Consider the following 18590-nt stretch of genomic DNA (forward strand, 5'->3'; position numbering starts at 1 on the left):
CCTCTTGTTTCACGAACCACTGGCTCAACTGGTTGAAATCCTCTTGGTCGCCTGCGAATAACGAACAGTCGACGTTATCAAGCAGTTTCTGCGCAGAATGGCCGGGAGATTCGAGTAGAACGGGAAAGAACATGCATCAAGCGTAGTAAATATTTTATTCGCCCTTTCGAAAGCAGCCGATAGGTACAAAATCTCGTGTTATTTGTTCTCGACTGTGATGTTGTGGTCCTCTTTAAAATACAAAGAAACTGAGCTGTAATTGTCCAAAGTAATACACATTTTTAGGAAAACTGTTTCGCTTCCAATAGCAAATTCTTATCGACGGAACTTATAAAACGAAAGTCGTTCACAAGGAGCCTCGAGAACACGTAGGATAAATGTTGCATCGGAATTAGAGAATTAGTATTTATCTCACACGCGCGAAAGCAGTTTCACAGAGAGGAAATGAAGGATGCAGTTATTCGAAAAAGCAAGTGCGTTTTAATGAATGCGGTCCTTTCGTGAACGTCACGCTACAGCATTGGCATACATTTCATGCGGTATAAATAAGTTCGGGATCGGCTTCACTCGTATCGTTCGAATGAAAATAAAGAATAGTGTCGCAAAAAAGTTAGACGCACAGGTGGTAAAATTATTAGAATGTGTTACGATTAGAAGGACACGTCGTTCCATTCGTGACGTGGCCTCGAAGCGTTCGAGTATCGCGATGGAGAACGCTACTATAACAGGGAAAATCCGGCTGGTTAAACTGTCCAGGACGTCGAAGTATCCTTCTGGGCCGAGTTCTCGTAGCCGTGGAGGCTGCCACTCGCGCTGTGCTTAGTGTTTAAGTGATTGGTCAGTTCGTATCGTCGATAGAACTCTTTCTTGCACATTCGACAGTGATACTTGGGCAACTTCCCGCACTCGAGTCTTTGGTGCCTGCGCAGATTCGCCATCCACTTGTACCCTTTCCCGCACTCCCCGCACATGTAATTTTGCGAGTGCTTTCCGCGAGGAGCACGAGGCACGCAAGGCCTGAAGGATACGGGAGCTGACTCGTAGGTCTTGGTGTCAACGAATTCGTAGGCAGCGAACTCGTCCATCAGGTTGGAATCATCTGGAACGCAAATCAAATCGGTTACCGAGGGCAAATCGTGGCTGACGGAGTTTAGAGTGTCCTTTAGAAGAACCGAACGAGAAATCTGATTCGGTTGCGTTCAGGTGCGTGTAAATATTAGAAGAGGCGGATTCGTGAAAATAATTTAAACGTGAAGAAGGTCGCGTGATGTACAACGAAATTACGTGACGATAACTTTATTAAATAAATGAATTTCGGGAAAAATACAGTTCAATGGATTGAGTCGTAAAGTCTGCTGGAACGACACGCGCAGATATAAAACGAAGCTCGACGTCGATGGTAAACAATATTTCGATCCGTGAGTAAAAAACGTAGATGGGCAGAATTTTATTCGGAGGTAAAATTAATTTTTACGAGTAAGGCATCCGGAGTCTCTATCCGTTATTCGAAGTGTTTTTAACGATAAGAATTTTGCCCACCTCTGATAACGAACACGGAACGTTTCTCTGTGCGCTGTGTCCGTTAAAACGATCCACGCAACAGGAATAATTTACGTTTAACCGTCCAATTCACTTGTCATCGACCTCGTTGTGCGAGACATCTATTACTATAATAAAAAATTTGTGCGTGGAAGATGACGCGCAAGAAGGTGTTTAGAAAAGGTAGCGAATTTACGCAGTCTCGCGAACGGACGGTTAGGCGTTACGATTGGTAACCACTCGAGCGTTTTACTCTGTAGAATTACTAGAAAAAGTAACGTCTCTTTCGCACGAGAATAGTCGAGTGAAACTCTCGAGTGGACGCTCGACTAAAGCTGGCTAATTCGTTCCCTATATCAACTCTGGATGATGCGCCAACATGTGCTCTTTGAGCCTGTCGCGTCTGTAGAACTTCCTCGAGCAAAACTGGCACTTGTGCCTCGCCTCCTGGTTGCCGCACTGCAGCTGATGCCGTCGGAGGCTGTACATCCAGCTGTACTCCCTGCCGCAGAGCGAGCAGGTGAAACGCTGCTGCGGGTCCTTTTTGTTCGGATCAGTGGCGCCAGGGTAATAGTACACGTCGTTGTAGTTTTGTTCGTTCAGGAGCTTATCGTCCACCGTGCCCGTCTGATAATTGTTCGCCGTGCTCCAGACATTCTTCGGTAGATAACCTGTCGAATTAACAAATACGTGAACGAACAGCAACAGGTGAAATGAAAATACCTCGAGACAAGACTCGTTTCGCACAGAATGATAACGATTATAATAAAAGGGATGCACGGACTTAGACGAGTTGAGGCGGTGATAGACCCACGAAGGATGCCCCCTGATATTCGATACGGAAGAAAGTTACGAGTACCGAGGATGGAATTGTTCTTTAACTCAGACATTACTGCATTCCTTTTAAAATACGGATATCTATAGATCTTTGCGCGCGCGGAGCAAATGTACTTTCATAAAAATGTTTCAGTAATATTTGAGTTAAGGTGTCGACCAGAGAGGATAAGTAAACCTCGATCAGGACGGAGTTCGTCGAGGCACGTCCGATTTCAGGCAATTTAATAGCATCGCATTGCTCGTTCATATTCGTTTATTTATCAGTACATATAAAACTTCACGGTCCAAACGTCTTTTGGTACGCGTTTCATCGAAGTAAACACATTCCAATTCGTTATGATATAATTACACACACTCGGTTTTCTCTCAATGCGAATTAAAAAAACAAGATTAGATGCTGTACAAAACAATTACGTAACCGTAAATGCATCCTAGGAGTAAAAAAGTTCTTTCGTCGCTACGAAATCGTTACGTAAACATCGATGATCTATACTACTTAAAATTTACCAAGTTCGAATGTAAATGTCGTCAATTTATCGTATTATTATAAAAGTTCATCGAGCTCGAACGATATTCTCCGAACGTCGGCTAGAATCAAAAAGTGCCGGGCATTCTTAACTTCGCAGAGTGTTGGAAAGAAGGGGGGTTCGTTTAATATTCTAAATTACGTTGGACGAGCACCCATTGCTTAGTTATTTTAAATCTTTCGAAGCCCCTTTCTCCTATTCGTTCAATATACGAGGAGACCACGAGCCTTGCGGCGATAGCTTCCTTAGAGCAATTGTCTTTTCTTCTTTTCTTGGGCAAAGCTGTACAAATGAGGAGAAATACAAAGTGAAGGAGATTCAGACCCTTCCACCATCCGAACGACGCGAGGAGCCGCAAGTGAGACGCGAATCGAGTGCGAAGATAAAGAAACCGTGTATCAGTTACTCCTTGAATAAAAACAAATGTTTATTCTACAATGAGCGTAGTGAGAAATTTTACTATTGTTATTCCAATGAAATTTTAATCATCTCTATCGAAAATCGCATTGTTCGGATGGAATAATGGCTTAAGAAAGTATTCATTTTTTGGGGTAGAAAAAGATCCAATCTACATTTTTTGTTCGATTATAGCGTTTAAAATATGCGTGTTAAATATTCGGAGGTTTGAAGTATACTGCGTCCCATGCAAAAGGACGTTTTAGAAAATGGCTTCCACAAGAATGGTCTATTTTTTGGCCTGAAAAAAAAACAAATACTTTCTTAAAGCTTCAACGTGCAGACACGACTGGCAAGTTGAAAGAACGGTTAAGGTTCGATGCACAGGTAACCGTTGGGCGAAGATCTTTCCGATCGCGTCGCAGTCGTGGCGACAGATTTCAGACCTGCTTATCGATGGGCAGGCTGTTAACACGCAGAGGTGGGCAAAACTGTATCGTTATTCGTAAAAATCAATCGCAAAGAACAGTCCCTTACGATAGATCGAATATTTGTCCAACCCTGTTGTCGAGCGAGTGACGTGGCGTAGATCGGTCCCCAGGAATATTAAAAATGGATTAATTAGACATAGCATATACCCATCAATGCGGTAAAACATCTACTCGGTGTATTCCGAAAATCTCAGGGGACTGACCTACGCGCGGAAGAATTCGAACGATGCGAGCGCTACTCTCGTTCTTCGTTGTACATTGGCGAGTCTTCGCTCTTCTCCATAATATGCCGGAGCTTCCTCTGGCAGCCGACGATGTGGGAGTTGAGGACGAATCTGTGCTTGAATCTCCGATCGCAGATGGGACAGACCTCGCTGGGCACGACGCCGCACTCGAGTCGCTTGTGACGACTCAGAGACGTCGTCGCCTTGTAAGTTTTCCCGCACCTGTTGCAAACGTACTTGGCCTCGGTGTCCTTCAAGTCCTTCCCTCTTTGACTCCTGTTGGCCTTGTAGGGCGTCCCCGAGGTGTAGCACAACTGGCTCCACAACGCGTCGCTGTTGTCCAGGGGCTGGTGTATATCTTGCGACAGCAACATCGTCGCCAAAAGTCCTGAAACGAGAGGATTCGTTCGTTAGACGACTGCTCCTCTCACCCTATCGCCGTTTTCGTCCTTACCGATGGGAAGGAAATTTTATTTAGCGAGATACTTAAGCGTCACGATCCTGAAAAAATCGACCTCCTCTTTTCTTTTATTCTTTTTTTTGTTTTCAATTACAAGTGCAGGCCTGGCTCCGAGAAAGGGAGACGAATAGATAGAGGAGAAGAAGGATGAATAAAGAAGAGCAAAAGTAGCCTTCAAACGGGCAAGCGATAGAATAAATTGTTATTCAGAGTAGAAGTAATAGTATGCGTGTAAGTACGTAACACAATTACTTGCATCGATCCTTCGTCGAGATCATGGGGAATTGTAATCGCTCGGTCATATAATTGGATAGGCGTTCGTTTCGTAATGGATCGTGTTTATTTGAAAAGTGTAAAATGTATACAGCCGGATCGTCGGAAACGTATATTCATTTTTCTATATCGAGCACGATTATCTTATTTAGAAGATAACGATACTTGTTACCGTAGGTATGCAAAACAATGAATATTCTATAAAATTGTAAAAAGCGTCCCAATCGTGTTCCCTCGTCGTTATCACGTTCGTTGCGACGCTTCCATCGTTAAGGCATCCTCGTCCACTCACCTCCAGCGATCACGAATTTCTTTACTTTCGATAAGCCTAAACCCCATTTTGTTCCCCGTTAGCGGATCACGTATCTGTGGAAAAATCTCGTATCTTTCATAGTTCCATCTTAAGATCGTCGCAGGTTTTCTTCCATACGGGGGTAGACGACGTGCGAGATGGCGTCTATGCGTTTTCTTCTGCAAGAGGGTAGATGATTCGTTAGATTGTGCTTATGCGTGAACTTTTTCCCGCAAATCGGACAGCTCAACTTTGGCTCGATGCCGCACTCGAGTTTCTGATGTCTCTTGAGCGACGTCTGTAGCTGATAGCACCTTCCGCACCTGTCGCACTTGAGTATCTTCGGTCTCCCCTTGTACCCCAGGTTCTCGATGTTCTTCACCGTGACCCTCGGCGCTGAAAGACACAGAAAAAGGTACGAGAATAAAAGCCAGTAAGGGGCAGCAAGTTTTTCGATTATGTTTATTATCCCAACGATTACACGTGAACCTAGAGAACCTTTCTCGAACCTTAACTCTGAATGTAGCAAAAAAAGAGGAAATGCATTTTTTAGGTGAAGTTTGTTGCCCTGAATCGCAATATTGTTCGAGAAACTTACGTGCACATCTGTTTCTTTGTGCATGACGATGAGCGAACGATATGTTTCAGAAGAGGTTATATGTACAAAAATATACATCGATTAGACGAGACGTGTATACAAAGTGATTTATTGATAATTGAGTTTGACATTCGCGTATGTAGAGAATATTACGCGAAATAATACTGTTCCATTAAATAAAATAATAAAAAATCGTTCGACAATTTTATCTATCGTTACCAGGGCCAAATTAAGATTGCTTAAATCCCTGAGTTGCATGTACCGCGAGTAATATTCTTAAGAGAATAACTGCATGCTTTTATTTTAACCTAATTCGACCTTCGTAACTCGAGCATTTCGCAACAAAACAACATAATTCTCGATTGCTTCTTTTTAATTTATCCTAATGTCATATTACGCAATATCAAAAATATTAGATTAAAGTAATAAAACAAGAAGTAATAATAAGAACATAATATTGTTCATAAAATTAATATATTTGTAAGAAATAAACAATATAACTAACAACGTATACGATATTGTCAAAGAAAATTGTAATCGTGCTGTAGATTATTCGGTAATTACCAGTTAATCTAAAATGCAATCTCAATTATATTTGATAGGAACACTTACAAAGAAAGAAAAAGTTAAAAGGTCGCAGGATAAAAATTGTAAGGGATTCAATGGGCGCAGATTCCCTACGTTGCAACAAGAATTTTTTAATTTTGAAAGTTTTCTTGCAAATGACACAATCCATTAAACGCTCTTGTACGTGTACTTTCAGTTGGTGGGACCGAAGCTGGTCCTCGTCTTCGAAAAACTTTTCGCAGATCGGACAAGCCACCTTTACGACGATAAACTTGAAGTCCGCTATGTTATCTGAAAGCACATTTATTTATTGTTGGAGGATTCCTTTGCGTCGAGCCTATCTTACACACATTCGATGGCATGCTTATTTTTCGATTGGGTACCAATGTTTGCAAACTATTAGAAATCAGAGTCATCTGTATAAATAATGAAATGATTAAGGAGTACGAACGCAAAAAGCCCAAAACTCAGAATCAATACAACGTTTATTTATTTTCTTTAAACAAGTACCAATTGCAACATAATTATTCTCGTTTTTGGAACAGGCGAGGTGAAAGTATGGATATGCAAAAAAAAAAACAAAATATAACGGAATGCTTAAAAATAATTTGTTTTTGCTCGAAGCCATGAACTTTTGAAACATTTTTGACATTTACACAATGGATCAGTGTAGCGTTCAAACGACACGTGGGAATTAAATTTTGGGATGAAGGCAAGTCACCTACGGGCGTTGACAGTTCGTCAACGAATCATGGCGATTAGTTAAATTATGTGGACACCTCGGTCAGTCATATGTTGATACCGTGAATCAATCTAGCGTGCGATTTACAGCGATATTGGTACAAGAACCTTCTCCCACAAACCGGACACGAAAAAGTGGGTTCCTTGCCGCACTCTATTCGAAGGTGATTCTTCAACGAGCCCCTCCACACGTATTGCCTACCGCATTGGAAGCACCACCAGGGTTTCAAGGGATTCAATGGTTTAGTTCCCAATTTAGGATATGGATGCGCAGATGCCATATGTGCCAACAAGGATTTTTTCATTGTGAAGCTCTCCTCGCAAAAGTAACAATCCATTAAGCGCTTTTGCGAGTGTGCTTGCTGTTGGTGCAATCGAAGCTGATAATGATTTTTGAAAAACTTTTCGCAGCTCGGACAGGCCACCTTTACGACGACAAACTTGAAGTCTGGTATGTTATCTGAAAGCAGATTAATTTATTGTTAGAGGATTCCTTTGCGTCGAGCGTATCTTACATACATTCGATCGCATGCATATCTTTCGATTGTATACCAATGTTTGCAAACTATTAAAAATTGAAGTTCCCATACGAATAATGAAATGAAGTATGGAGTACGAACGCAAAAAGCCCAAAACTCAGAATATACAACTTTTATTTATTTTCTTTAAACAAGTACCAACTGCAACACAATTATTCTCGTTTTTGGTACAGATGAGGTGGGACGTGAAGGTAGGGATGTGCAAAAAAAAAAGAACAACAAAATATAACGGAACGATTAAAAATAATTTGTTTTTGTTCGAGGCCATGAACTTTTGAAACACCTTTGGCATTGACACAATTGATCAGTCTGGCGTTCAATCGATATGTCTGAATTAGATCTCGGGATGCAAGTTATTTACACGCAGTTGACAGTTCGTTAACGAATCATGGCGGCTAGCTAAATTATGCGGTCTCCTCGGTCAGTCAGTCATATGCTGATACAGTGAATCAATCTAGCGTGCGATTGCCAGCGGTGTTTGTGCTTGAACTTTCTCCCACAAACCGGACACTGGAAAGTGGGATCCTTGCCGCACTCGACTCGAAGGTGCTTCTTCAGCGAGTCCCTCCACATGTATTGCTTGCCGCACTGGAAACACCACCACAGTTTCCTCGCGTTGTCTGCAAAGAGAAATCCAGTCGTTAATGGGGACATTTCGCGAATTTACGCGCGAAACTGTGGCTTCGAGGCGTGGACGTGTCTTGATACTCGACAAAACATAATTGGAAACGCGGAGTTGGTTACGTACGATGCATGCACACACTGGACGGTTTCGCAATCGCACAAGGAAGAAAGGGATACGAAGTGTTCTCTTTTTACTTCAAACTATATTCTGAGATTTCTCGTGGCACACGTTTACATACAGCAAGGAAAGAATGCGACGTGTGTCTTCGCGATTCGTTGAGTTTTGAAAAATTGATCGGTTGATCTCATTCGCTATCGAGCTATGTAGTTGCTGGATAATTAAACGGAACCATTCTTAGGGACTAAAATGGTAACGCGTAAAAACAAATGAAACAAGGAAATATTGCGAATAGCGAACAAAATTTGGCAGAGGTGTGGCGAAGGGATTGAACGTCGTACAAGCAAGCACCGACACAGCTTTTTCTAACGCAATGCAGGTTTCTTTCGCGTGGAAAGTAGATGATTAAACCTAGCCGAGGATGTTGTCGACGTCGCGACGTACACGTCGTTAGAAGTTAATACCGTGCACGCATTTGGCGTGCGACATCCAGCGATGTTTGTGCTTGAACTTCCTGCCGCAAATAGAACACTTGAAAGCAGGCTCTTTGCCGCATTCCACGCGGATGTGATTCTGCAGGGAACCCCGCCAGAGGTACCGTTTCCCGCATTGAAAACAGGTCCACTTCTTCAGCAAAACTGGAAAAGGAGAAGCGTTTCACGGTGGTTAGCGCTTCAGGCTAAAGAAACGATTGAGAAACGATACAGCGCTAGCAGTACGAGCGTTACCGTTGTATACTCTTCGTTGCGAATCTATGACTTAAACTACAAACACAAGTAGCCATTATTATTTAGAGTAGTATGTGTTTCTTCCTGGCGAAGATCCTCTGCAAATATATAATTTAGAACAATAAGAATACTATTCTAAACAATAATGCTTGTACCGACTACTAGTGTTTCAAGTCACTCAAGCATCAATCATCGAATCGTTTGCAGATTAATTGACAAACAAAGTCGCTTACGTCGAAGACCGTGCACAATCTCGAAGCGATACCCTCGACGTCTCAAGTAAATTAGGAGTTTTATTATTAAATAATCATCATGGAACCTTTATTGCTTGTATAGCCTTGTGTACAATGCGTTGGAAGCCCTAGTCGTAAAAAACGTGTAATAAAATAACGGTTTATGCGGTACTTTCTACAATGAAGTTTCTCGATCGATTTCTAACGTGTAGATAAAAATATATTCCAGCCTCTGCTTCCTTGAAGCGATACAAAAATGAAAAGCGTCTGTGCCACTGCGTGGAAGTTCGAATTGGCGAGTCCCATCAGTCTTTGTTGTCTTGGGTCAGTTTATCAGCTGCGTTGCTGTTTTAATATCCACAAGCAATATTTAATATTTATTCGATCTCAGCTGAAAAGTGACTTTTTACGAATTCATACAAAACGACTGTGCCCTGAACGTTTTAGACTATCGAAATCGTCGATTGTGCAAATTCGACGCGAGATGCGATTGCAGTCTGTGCTTATATTTGAACCTCCTGCCGCAAAGAACGCAGGTGAACGCGGGTTCTTTCCCGCAAAGGCGGAGGTGCGTGTACATAGAAGATTTTCTCGAGTAGATCTTGCCACACACTCTGCACGGGAAAGCGGTTTCTTGGCCGGCATCACCTGAAACACAAGTCATGAATCGTGCGTGGATGCAGAAAACAGGTGTTATCGCGATTGTTTTATCGATTAAAGAAAGGATTAATTTGTTCGTGTTATTCGCGAACTTGAACTAGTGAATTTTGGGGAAGGGATGGGAAGAAGCCGAAAGAAACATTGGTTAAACGGGCGTGTCTTTGTTCAAATGATTTATATAAATATGGATCGCAGAATGTCTTGCTCTCTGTTTATTGCTCGTCATCCGTTTCTCGTACTCTCCCAGCAATTGTACCGTCTATTCGAAAACTATTCACTGAATACGAGAACACGCAGTGAGTCGTTTCATAATGTTAACGCAACATTTTTACTGAACACGAAACATTTATAGCAAATAGCGCGAAGGTTAGGTTTGGTGTTACGACAAACGATCGACGAAATTCATAACGTTGCCGCGCCAGCGTAAGTTCGCGACTGTCTGTCCAGTTCCTTGGTCGATTCGTTGTTCAACTGCCATTGGTCAACGTAATTGTGAATGGCCTTTTGGTGTTTCGTGAGGTGGTGCTTGTGCTTGAATTTTCGTCCGCATATCTTGCAAGGGAACCGCGGCTCGATGCCGCATTCCATTCGTTTGTGCAAATTCAACGACTCTTTCCATTTGTACGTTTTCCCGCAGTTGTTGCACAGATAGCTCGGCCGAAACACATAAATAGGTAAACCTGAAATCACAAAACGGTAGATTTCTGTTAGCGTCGCGGAACGAATAGTCGATCCGGCGTAGGCAAACGCGCCTTCTGTCTTCGAAAAGGGATTTAGTCGTCCTAGTTTCACGATGGGCCGCGTACATTGGAAAACTCAACCGTGAATTTCTTCGAAAATGCTTCGTTTATTATTGAATCTTGAAAATATATACAGTAGGATCGTCTAATCGTATCGTTCGATACGTTACAGGAACGTATAAAAGTGTAATATTAGGAAGTCGCCTACTAGTTTTTTATTAGTAATACTTGATGAACACTGCCGATATATTTCATATGAAACGAATGAAAACATAATGCTAGTATTGGAAACGATGAATAGAAATGAAAAATATTCAGTCGACATTGGTAAATCGCTTCCGTGCCTGCGTCAAGCAACAAAAAAGGAAAAGGGAACGAAAAGAAAATGAGAATGGTTTATTGATTATTGAGCCAATTCAATTGGTAGCACTTGTAGTGACGTCTCTTCGTATGCTCTTTCAAATGATGCTTGTGCTTGAATCTTCTACCGCAGAAGACGCAGCCGAACTGCGGCTCGATTCCGCATTCCAATCGACGGTGCTGCTGCAAAGACTCTTTCCATTTGTACCTTTTCCCGCAAGTGTCGCAGACGTACTTCTTAAGGTTGCCTAAAAATTAACGACACGACAAATTTATACTAACGCCGGGAGTATCTTTCCAGGCGATCTTACGCGCGTTGCAACATTAAACGCAGAACGTAGCAGTGGCTCGGCGTTTACAATTAAATCGAGACCTTCATTTGTAATACAGTTTTCAATGGAAACAAAAATTACACAAAATCGTATATAACTATGTATAAACGTTGTTTACTTATAGCCTGTACGTTTCTCACTAATGAAAGTAAACTCTCGTCACGTTACGTATTTTTGTCATTTTTTCCTGGGATAACAATCGAACACTGGTCACCACATGCTTCACAGAAAGTACCTGAAGTGTTCAAAATTTCGTGTATCACGTAGGAACCTACAACCTTTCCCGATACAAGTACTAACATCATTTAGACTAATTCTTATTTCATTAAGAATCTATCCAACGAGGAGCCCAAACGAAGGCCGATACAGATTTCGTACTAATTAGACGTCACAGTACACACTAAATCACTGGTTCGTTCTACGATCAATGTTAGCACACCTAGGACGACTACAATAAGTATTACACATCGTCGGATTAGACACGTGCAAATCGTTTTTGTTATTGGCTACTTGAAGGGACACGCGATAGCGCCAAGGTATAAAGAAGTCGGTGTTTGTAATGCTGCACGTTCGTTTTGTTAAACATCGAACAGACACTCGTGTCGTGACAGGATACACAGGATGCCGTGCAACTGATGGCACCAGTAGAATAATATTTTTTAGACGTAAAGAACTCGGATACGTCCGACCATTCCTGGCTATTTCCACTTGCGTTGGTATCTACCACTGTCGATGCAACTTCCACTTTCACCACCAGCTGTACAGCACCCTGTACATGGAATCTAAAAAGAAATTTTCGCATTTTTTCGTACACTGACATCCGAAAAACTGCGTTATCCGTTGACGTCCAATTGTGAGCGTTAGTCAGATGCATCTTCAATTGATCACTGTGACGAATCTCGAGATTACAAACGGGACACGCGAATCGCGGTCCTCTGCCGCACTTCTCGCGTTGATGTCTCGTCAAAGATGGCTTCCAAGTGTATTGTTTCCCGCAGGCGTCGCAGGAATATCTCCCGCGATAACGCATGTGATACTTGGATTTCGGACATCCTGCAAAGAGAAATTGGGCATTAGACTTTATTCCGCCTGTCACGAAATCCCTTGCTGCTCTTTATTTTCATTGGCTATCGCGTGAAACGATATTTGTGGTACCTTACTCATCCTTTATTTTATCGTCCCGTTTATTACCAAAAATTCGTATAATATACATACATACAATTTCTTCCGCAAACTGCACAAAGTCGAGTGAATCGAGAATTAAAAAGAAAGATTTGATCGAACAATCGCCGCAGGTTACCATATTTGCCCTAACAGGGAAAGTAAATTTACATGATACAACCGTTTTCGAGCTGCAACCGTATGCAAGAAATAATGTCTTAAGTAAAGTCGATCGAGAAGCTATTCTTTCTCCGTCTGGCACCATTTTAGATAGCAACTTGCGATAGTTTCCTCGGTAAAAGCAATCGTTCCGCACTGATCTCGTTAAATGTTCTAGCTTAAGTGTTCTTTCCATCCGGGGCGTTCCACTGATGAAGGTTGACCAGGTGCTTTTTCAGCATCCACTTGTGGCGGATCTTTGCTCCACAGATAGGGCAACAGTACTGCGGATCCTTTCCACATTCTTCTCGTTCATGCCTAATCAGCGACTGCATCCATCTGTACTCCTTCCCGCAGACCGAACAGGAGTGTCTCCCGAATCTCTTGTAGTAGTCTGGACTGAAGTAAACTGAAAGAATAATAAGCTTCTGTAATTATATTCGTAATTGCGCGGTCTGGAATAGCTTGTATTCGTGCTTAGATGCAAATCGGTATAAATGCACGGTAAAGGACGGCTGTCAACCCCGTGCATCGGTTATGGCGACTCAAGACGCTTTAGCTTTCGTTCAATACTCCGTTGATTCTTATTCCTTGAAATTTTGTCTTGATTGCAATACCGTTGCAAGACTACTAAGACCACTAGCACAGCAATTCGTTCACCGGCCTTGGAATTCGTCTGAATTGAGATGTTCGATTAGAAAAGGAAACGACGAAGATGAACACTGTAGAAGTGTAGTATTTTTTAATCGATACACGCCGAGTTTGATATAAAGAATGAAACAAATTGCTAATATGCGCTTTATTTACATCACAACATTGTTTAACAAACGGTACCGAAGTAAAAAATGGTACTACGATCAGCGAGTAGTTAAGTATGTACATACACCTATTATATTCCGTTTTGTCTTTTCATACACGTCGATCTGTAACATGTAAAACACATATTCACATTATACACGTATAAAAATGCCGAAGGACGTTAGGAATACGAAGATGATAGTTGGCCGGTTCGAATGGACCTTCTTCAACAGTAACGAAAAACTAATGAAAATAAAAGTTACAAGTACGTGTGCGACAGCCTGTGGTTCAACCTACATTAACAACGATAAATTATATAATTTATTATCCGTTTCAGTCGATGAGAACTTACACCCAAAGTAAACGATGATTTAACGTGGTCACATAATTTATTATATTACGTAATAATCCTAGGAAAACGATTAGGAAGTCGAGTTTAATGCTGTCGACAAATTGTAACTGTTACCCCTTTCAAGAGTTTTGACCGATCAGGAGCATCGGTAGGCGTAGTATACATAAGTCTTTCGTTATTTTTAGGATGAACAATTTAAAAGATCTCGAAATTCAGATCTTGAAAAGGATTACAGTTAAACGTTAACGCTCTCGAGTCGATGATATCAGTCTTATAGACGAACAAGTCTTTGAATCTCGCGTCGGTGTCGTACAGTTCAACAGAGTCGCCAGTCTAACGTTCGATGTCCGCGAATCGTATCGTTGCACACTTTGTTTCGCAGTCAAGCACCGGCATTACATTTTAACTAGCAGTGCCGAATTAGGATTGAGCAGACCCTTGGGCCACGGTTGCTACCAAGTCGAGCGAAAAGTAAATCGAATTTATTTATAAAAGAGTAACAATAATTAAAACTCAACGTTACATTGTTTGAAATTGAAAATTCCCAACTGGCGATTAACCTGTGGCCCTTAAGGCCTTTGCTCTCATCCAGTCCTGTGAACTAGCGTCGAGACCGACGCTCGGCTTATCGTTACCAAGGAACTTACGTACGATTATTAGAATACACATACCGTACTCGGAATGTTTAGAAAGCACAAAACCGTGAGAAAATCTCGATATAAAATCGCGTGCGCTTAGCGCAGCTTTATCAGTCGACGAGGTCTGCCTGTCGCAGATCGAGAAAAAGTTTGACGTAGCCAGAAGCGCTCCCGAACCCTTTCAGATCATCTTGTGAACATTGGTCTCGTGTCGCAACAAATAATCTCTACGTTTGAACTTCCTACCGCAGAGGGTACATTTGTGCCTGGGCAATTTCCCGCAGCCTTCCCGCAGGTGTCTGGTCAGCGAGTCCGTCCACGTATAACGTTTTCCGCACTTGTAACAGATGAAGGGGGCGTCGTAATTGACGCGGTTGTGGTCCCTCTTCGGGTCTGAAACAGATCGCAAAGAGAACGACGATGAGACCAAATGGGGCTTCGTTTTAACGGAGACATCCTTTCTCTCGGCGAGAAATGGCATTATCATTGCATCTTGCGAAGACGTTCTTAGTACTGCCCCACCCACACCGGAACTTTCATGAGCGCGAGATAAAGTGGACGACTAGGAGAAAAAGGAGAATCACCGACTGAAAGGTTAAAGGATTTCTTTATTGTTCACTCTTTCATCCAATCCCATCTGAGTGGATTCGGCCTGCTGCAATGTTAACAGGAATTTTTAGACGCAGAGAGACGGTAGCAAGTATTGTAACCTACTAAAAGTATATAAACTGTAATCAAATATAGCACTGCGTTCTAGGTTCTCCTTTTTTGTAGAATAAAACCGTATGTGCGTACTTTCACTCTGAATATGATGCTTGTAAACTCACAGAACTCACGTGGAAATGCTAAAGAGAGAAACAACCCTTTTTTCATAAATTTACTATAGTCAAAAGAGGAGAACCTGAAAGCTGGCGATCTAACCACAGTGCCGAGCGAAATAAAAGTTGCGTTCTTATATTTACTATAAAAGTATGACACTGTTTTCGGGTGAAACAACAGCAGGTCATCCTTGAACTTCCTGTGGCGGAATTTCCGATCGCAGACAGAGCACACGTAGGTTGGTTTTGTAGTGTATGGAGTCGAGATCAGAGAGGTAATTTTTAACGTCCAAAAGTACGCGTATTGATAGTAGTTTTTGTATAGTTTTTGCTTTGTTGGCCGGAGGGGACCGTCGGTGCTCGTATTGATAGTAACATCAATAAGTAATTACGTGGACCGGCTCCAAGTAATACTCGTGTACATATAACTAATAAACTAATTAATACTCTTGCGTGAACCCACTTAATATTAGGTATAACTTTCAATATATTACAGGTTCCAATCCGCATTCGAACTTTAAGTGTCTGTTCAACGAGTGTCGCCAACGGTACTGCTTTCCGCAATTCTTACAAACGGATCTTTGCGGCTCTCCGCCGCATTCCAGCTTCGTGTATAGTTGAAACGACCGCTTCCAAGCGCAGCTCCTCTCGCAGTCGCTACATTGGTAGCAATTCGAGTACGTCGAGGTCTTCTGCGACGAATTGCCGCCCTGAAACAATAGTTCGTTCGTCAGATGAACGAAAGCTACACAGCGTTCTGCTACATGGACAATTTTACAAATTTTGCTTTCACGGCTGCTCGAATATCCAAATAAACGACGAATGACGCTAACGCGTCGATCGAGTGTGCACTTGAGCAAAAGGAAAGCTACGTTGTTGGTTATTTACCGTATAGAAGATAAACGATCGTGTCGAGGGATGAGAAATTCGCGCTGCATAGTAAATCGTGCCTTTATTCTGCAATGACTATAACGAAGTTGTCGTTGCCTCGATCAAGCAGCGAATACAAATGTTCTCAAACCATTTCAGACTTACTGTCTTCCTTCGCGAACGAAAACATCGCTTGAAAATGGTTCGCGAAACGTTGCGCTGTAAAGATTAAGAAAAATCGGGTCACATGATGTATCCGTGGACCGTCCAGACGTGTCGCTGGAAATTCGACCGTTGCTTGAACGCCCTCTGACAGTAACGGCACAAATACTGAGGCAATTTCCCGCACTCCTCCCTCAGGTGGCGGTTCAGGGTGCTCTTATTCGTGTAGGACCTACTGCACTTGCAACAGGGATACGGTTTGCGGATATCGTCCCTGGCGACGTCTCTGCGAAATCTCGAGTGACCTGAAATCAAAATCGAAACACGATCGATTGAATACGCGCACCGACAACTGGACTCTCTTCTTCTCTCGCATCAACTCGCATAACTCCTCTGGAATACCTTCTTCGTTCGCAGCTTGCGATGTCATTGTCGAAAAGCATCGCGAAAAGAAAATAGGGGCATTGCTCACGAGCAACGAGACTGAAACCGAGTTCAATTTTAAAGAAGCAAGCCATTAATCCGATCTTGGGAAAGCGTGTTTGTAAAATGTATCTACCGAGCACTGTATAATCGTATCAATCATTTTTGTCGAGACTTTGAAAGTGGAAATATTCTCGCATAGAAATTTAACAGTGAAAAAAAGCAGTACAGAGATAAAAAAAAAACGAACAAAACGAATTGAAGATTGCTTTACGAGAACTACTCGATCAACGAGGCGGCATTTCGCGTAACAAAATGGATCTTCCGGTCGTTCTTCCTGTCGATATCCTCTTGATCTTCGGGGATCGTGGCGGGGAATGTGTATCTTCCAGTAGGTAGAATCTTCCCGTGAAGACGAAAAATGTTAAAACATGATTTGCCCTTTGTTGTTACAATTTTATTACCGCGTACTTCGATATTTATAATAAAATTATAATAAACTACTGTTACACGTAGCGAAACTAGATTACGTATAACCAAGGCCTCGGCGAACATCGTTTTCATTACCCTTCTCAAAGATAACAATTATTCAACGTATCACAGAACATCTCTTACAGAATGAAATTTCTTAAACCAATTTAACAACGCTATACCTTCCGACCCATGCAGTCTTTTCGAGCATCGAACCATGATTGGCCGTCGTATTAAATAGTTTATCGCGTGTTCGCAGTCCCCGAGAAACTGTTTTCTTTTTCCTTTCATTTTTTTTTTTGTTCCAATTAGATTCAAAAACGAATCCCTCAGTCGCGCAACAAAAATAAAATTTCTGGGGCACAGGGCGGGTCCGCGAAAAATGTTGCAAAGTGCGAAGCCTTATGTTGCTTAATCGCTTATGTAACTAGCGACGGAACCGATCTAAAACACTCGTCGATGTCGATACGCTCGATCGATTGACGTTGAATTTTCCGATCTCAAGAGTAACGTAAAACCTGTTCCGAGTCGAGTACGTTTGTTTGCAAGCTCGGTTACACATAATAAACGAAAACTTTACTTTGGCAAACGAACAAATAAAAATATGTAATAATATATTAAAAAAAAAAAAAAAAATAAACTTGTTTAATTCACGTTATTGTCAAGAGACTCGACTTGTACATAACAAAATAAACTTGTTTAATTTACGTTGTTGTCGAGAGACTCGCCTTGTACATAAAAATATAATAAGTAAAAAGTAAATTACTTCGTATCAGTTCTCGCCCGAAATACCCTTTCGCATACTTTATTCGCGAGGTAAGACGATTACCACCACTTTAGTACTTGAACCAAGATAGTTGGTTAAAGACAGTCTTTATCTTTAAAAGAAGATAATATTCAAGAAATAAAACTTAAATAAAAATTACTTCCAAGGATTCGTCACGTTCAGATCGCCCGATTATTAAGATAATAGCGATCGATCAACCAGTGACCCAAGCGTATCGATGGTGTCGAAACGTGTCTCGGTTCCATCGCTGCACTATGTGAGAACCGTTGATAGAAGTAGCAATAGTGAGCGTACGCAAAGAAAAGAGGCTAAATGCTGAAGTGGAGCTACACATATACATAAAGAGAGCAAAAAGTGCACAAGTCGCGTAAGATTTCTGATTCTGAATCTCTGCAGAGAAGCTGTTTCAGGGACCCGATAAGAACGTTATCTTCCGACGACGATGGGCTCTTCGTGGGCATATTCGGCCCTCTTCACGGGCCGAGGAGGAAAATTCGGCCATGGATGGTCGAATTGTGGCGCTGGAAGTTAGCCTTTTGCTTGAATCCCTTGTCGCAGATGCTGCAGATGTACTGTGGTGGTTTCCCGCACTCGTCTTGGAGATGACGCTTCAAGCTGCCCTTGTTCCTGTAGGATCTACCGCATTTGAGGCACGGAAATGGCTTCGGCAAG

The 18590-nt window shown here is 42.0% G+C and overlaps 3 protein-coding genes across 6 annotated transcripts; all 3 read right to left on the bottom strand.

Annotated features, from left to right (window-relative positions):
* Nucleotides 1-1088: 1088 nt before the first annotated feature.
* LOC128873496 (zinc finger protein 574-like) lies at nucleotides 1089-2437 on the bottom strand. Its single transcript, XM_054117103.1, has 2 exons — nucleotides 2433-2437; nucleotides 1089-2365 (listed from the first exon to the last, which is right to left on the bottom strand). Exons 1-2 carry the CDS (start codon nucleotides 2435-2437, stop codon nucleotides 1891-1893), a joined length of 480 nt encoding a protein of 159 aa, XP_053973078.1. The 3' UTR covers nucleotides 1089-1890.
* On the bottom strand, nucleotides 2246-6620 carry LOC128873499 (zinc finger protein 775-like). Its single transcript, XM_054117112.1, has 4 exons — nucleotides 6551-6620; nucleotides 5178-5435; nucleotides 5040-5090; nucleotides 2246-4402 (listed from the first exon to the last, which is right to left on the bottom strand). Exons 1-4 carry the CDS (start codon nucleotides 6618-6620, stop codon nucleotides 4026-4028), a joined length of 756 nt encoding a protein of 251 aa, XP_053973087.1. The 3' UTR covers nucleotides 2246-4025.
* A 51-nt stretch (nucleotides 6621-6671) lies between these two features.
* Nucleotides 6672-9638, bottom strand: LOC128873997 (zinc finger protein 786-like). Of its 4 annotated transcripts, XM_054118185.1 has the most exons (4): nucleotides 9188-9638; nucleotides 8691-8864; nucleotides 7989-8104; nucleotides 6672-7405 (listed from the first exon to the last, which is right to left on the bottom strand). In XM_054118185.1, exons 2-4 carry the CDS (start codon nucleotides 8834-8836, stop codon nucleotides 6993-6995), a joined length of 675 nt encoding a protein of 224 aa, XP_053974160.1. In that variant the 5' UTR covers nucleotides 8837-8864; nucleotides 9188-9638; the 3' UTR covers nucleotides 6672-6992. The 4 variants fall into 4 exon arrangements, 1 of the variants encoding a protein (XP_053974160.1); XR_008456542.1 differs by having other exon boundaries at nucleotides 7768-8104; nucleotides 8671-9638; XR_008456541.1 differs by having other exon boundaries at nucleotides 7846-9638.
* Between the last annotated feature and the right edge of the window lie 8952 nt (nucleotides 9639-18590).

Source organism: Hylaeus volcanicus, chromosome 3, assembly GCF_026283585.1.
Source record: "Hylaeus volcanicus isolate JK05 chromosome 3, UHH_iyHylVolc1.0_haploid, whole genome shotgun sequence".
Taxonomy (NCBI): Eukaryota; Metazoa; Arthropoda; class Insecta; order Hymenoptera; family Colletidae; genus Hylaeus; species Hylaeus volcanicus.

Excerpts from the sequence above, each read along its gene's own strand:
- LOC128873499 (XM_054117112.1), bottom strand. The coding sequence starts at position 6,620 with ATGACTCTGATTTCTAATAGTTTGCAAACATTGGTACCCAATCGAAAA. Across the intron at positions 5,436-6,550 it reads AAGCATGCCATCGAATGTGT|CGCCGAGGGTCACGGTGAAG; the intron begins GTAAGATAGGCT and ends TGTGTCTTTCAG. Across the intron at positions 5,091-5,177 it reads CTCGCACGTCGTCTACCCCC|CAAAATGGGGTTTAGGCTTA; the intron begins GTATGGAAGAAA and ends GCTAACGGGGAA.
- LOC128873997 (XM_054118185.1), bottom strand. The coding sequence starts at position 8,836 with ATGCGGGAAACGGTACCTCTGGCGGGGTTCCCTGCAGAATCACATCCG. Across the intron at positions 8,105-8,690 it reads GCACGCCAAATGCGTGCACG|ACAACGCGAGGAAACTGTGG; the intron begins GTATTAACTTCT and ends TTCTCTTTGCAG. Across the intron at positions 7,406-7,988 it reads ATCCCACTTTCCAGTGTCCG|ATAACATACCAGACTTCAAG; the intron begins GTTTGTGGGAGA and ends ATCTGCTTTCAG.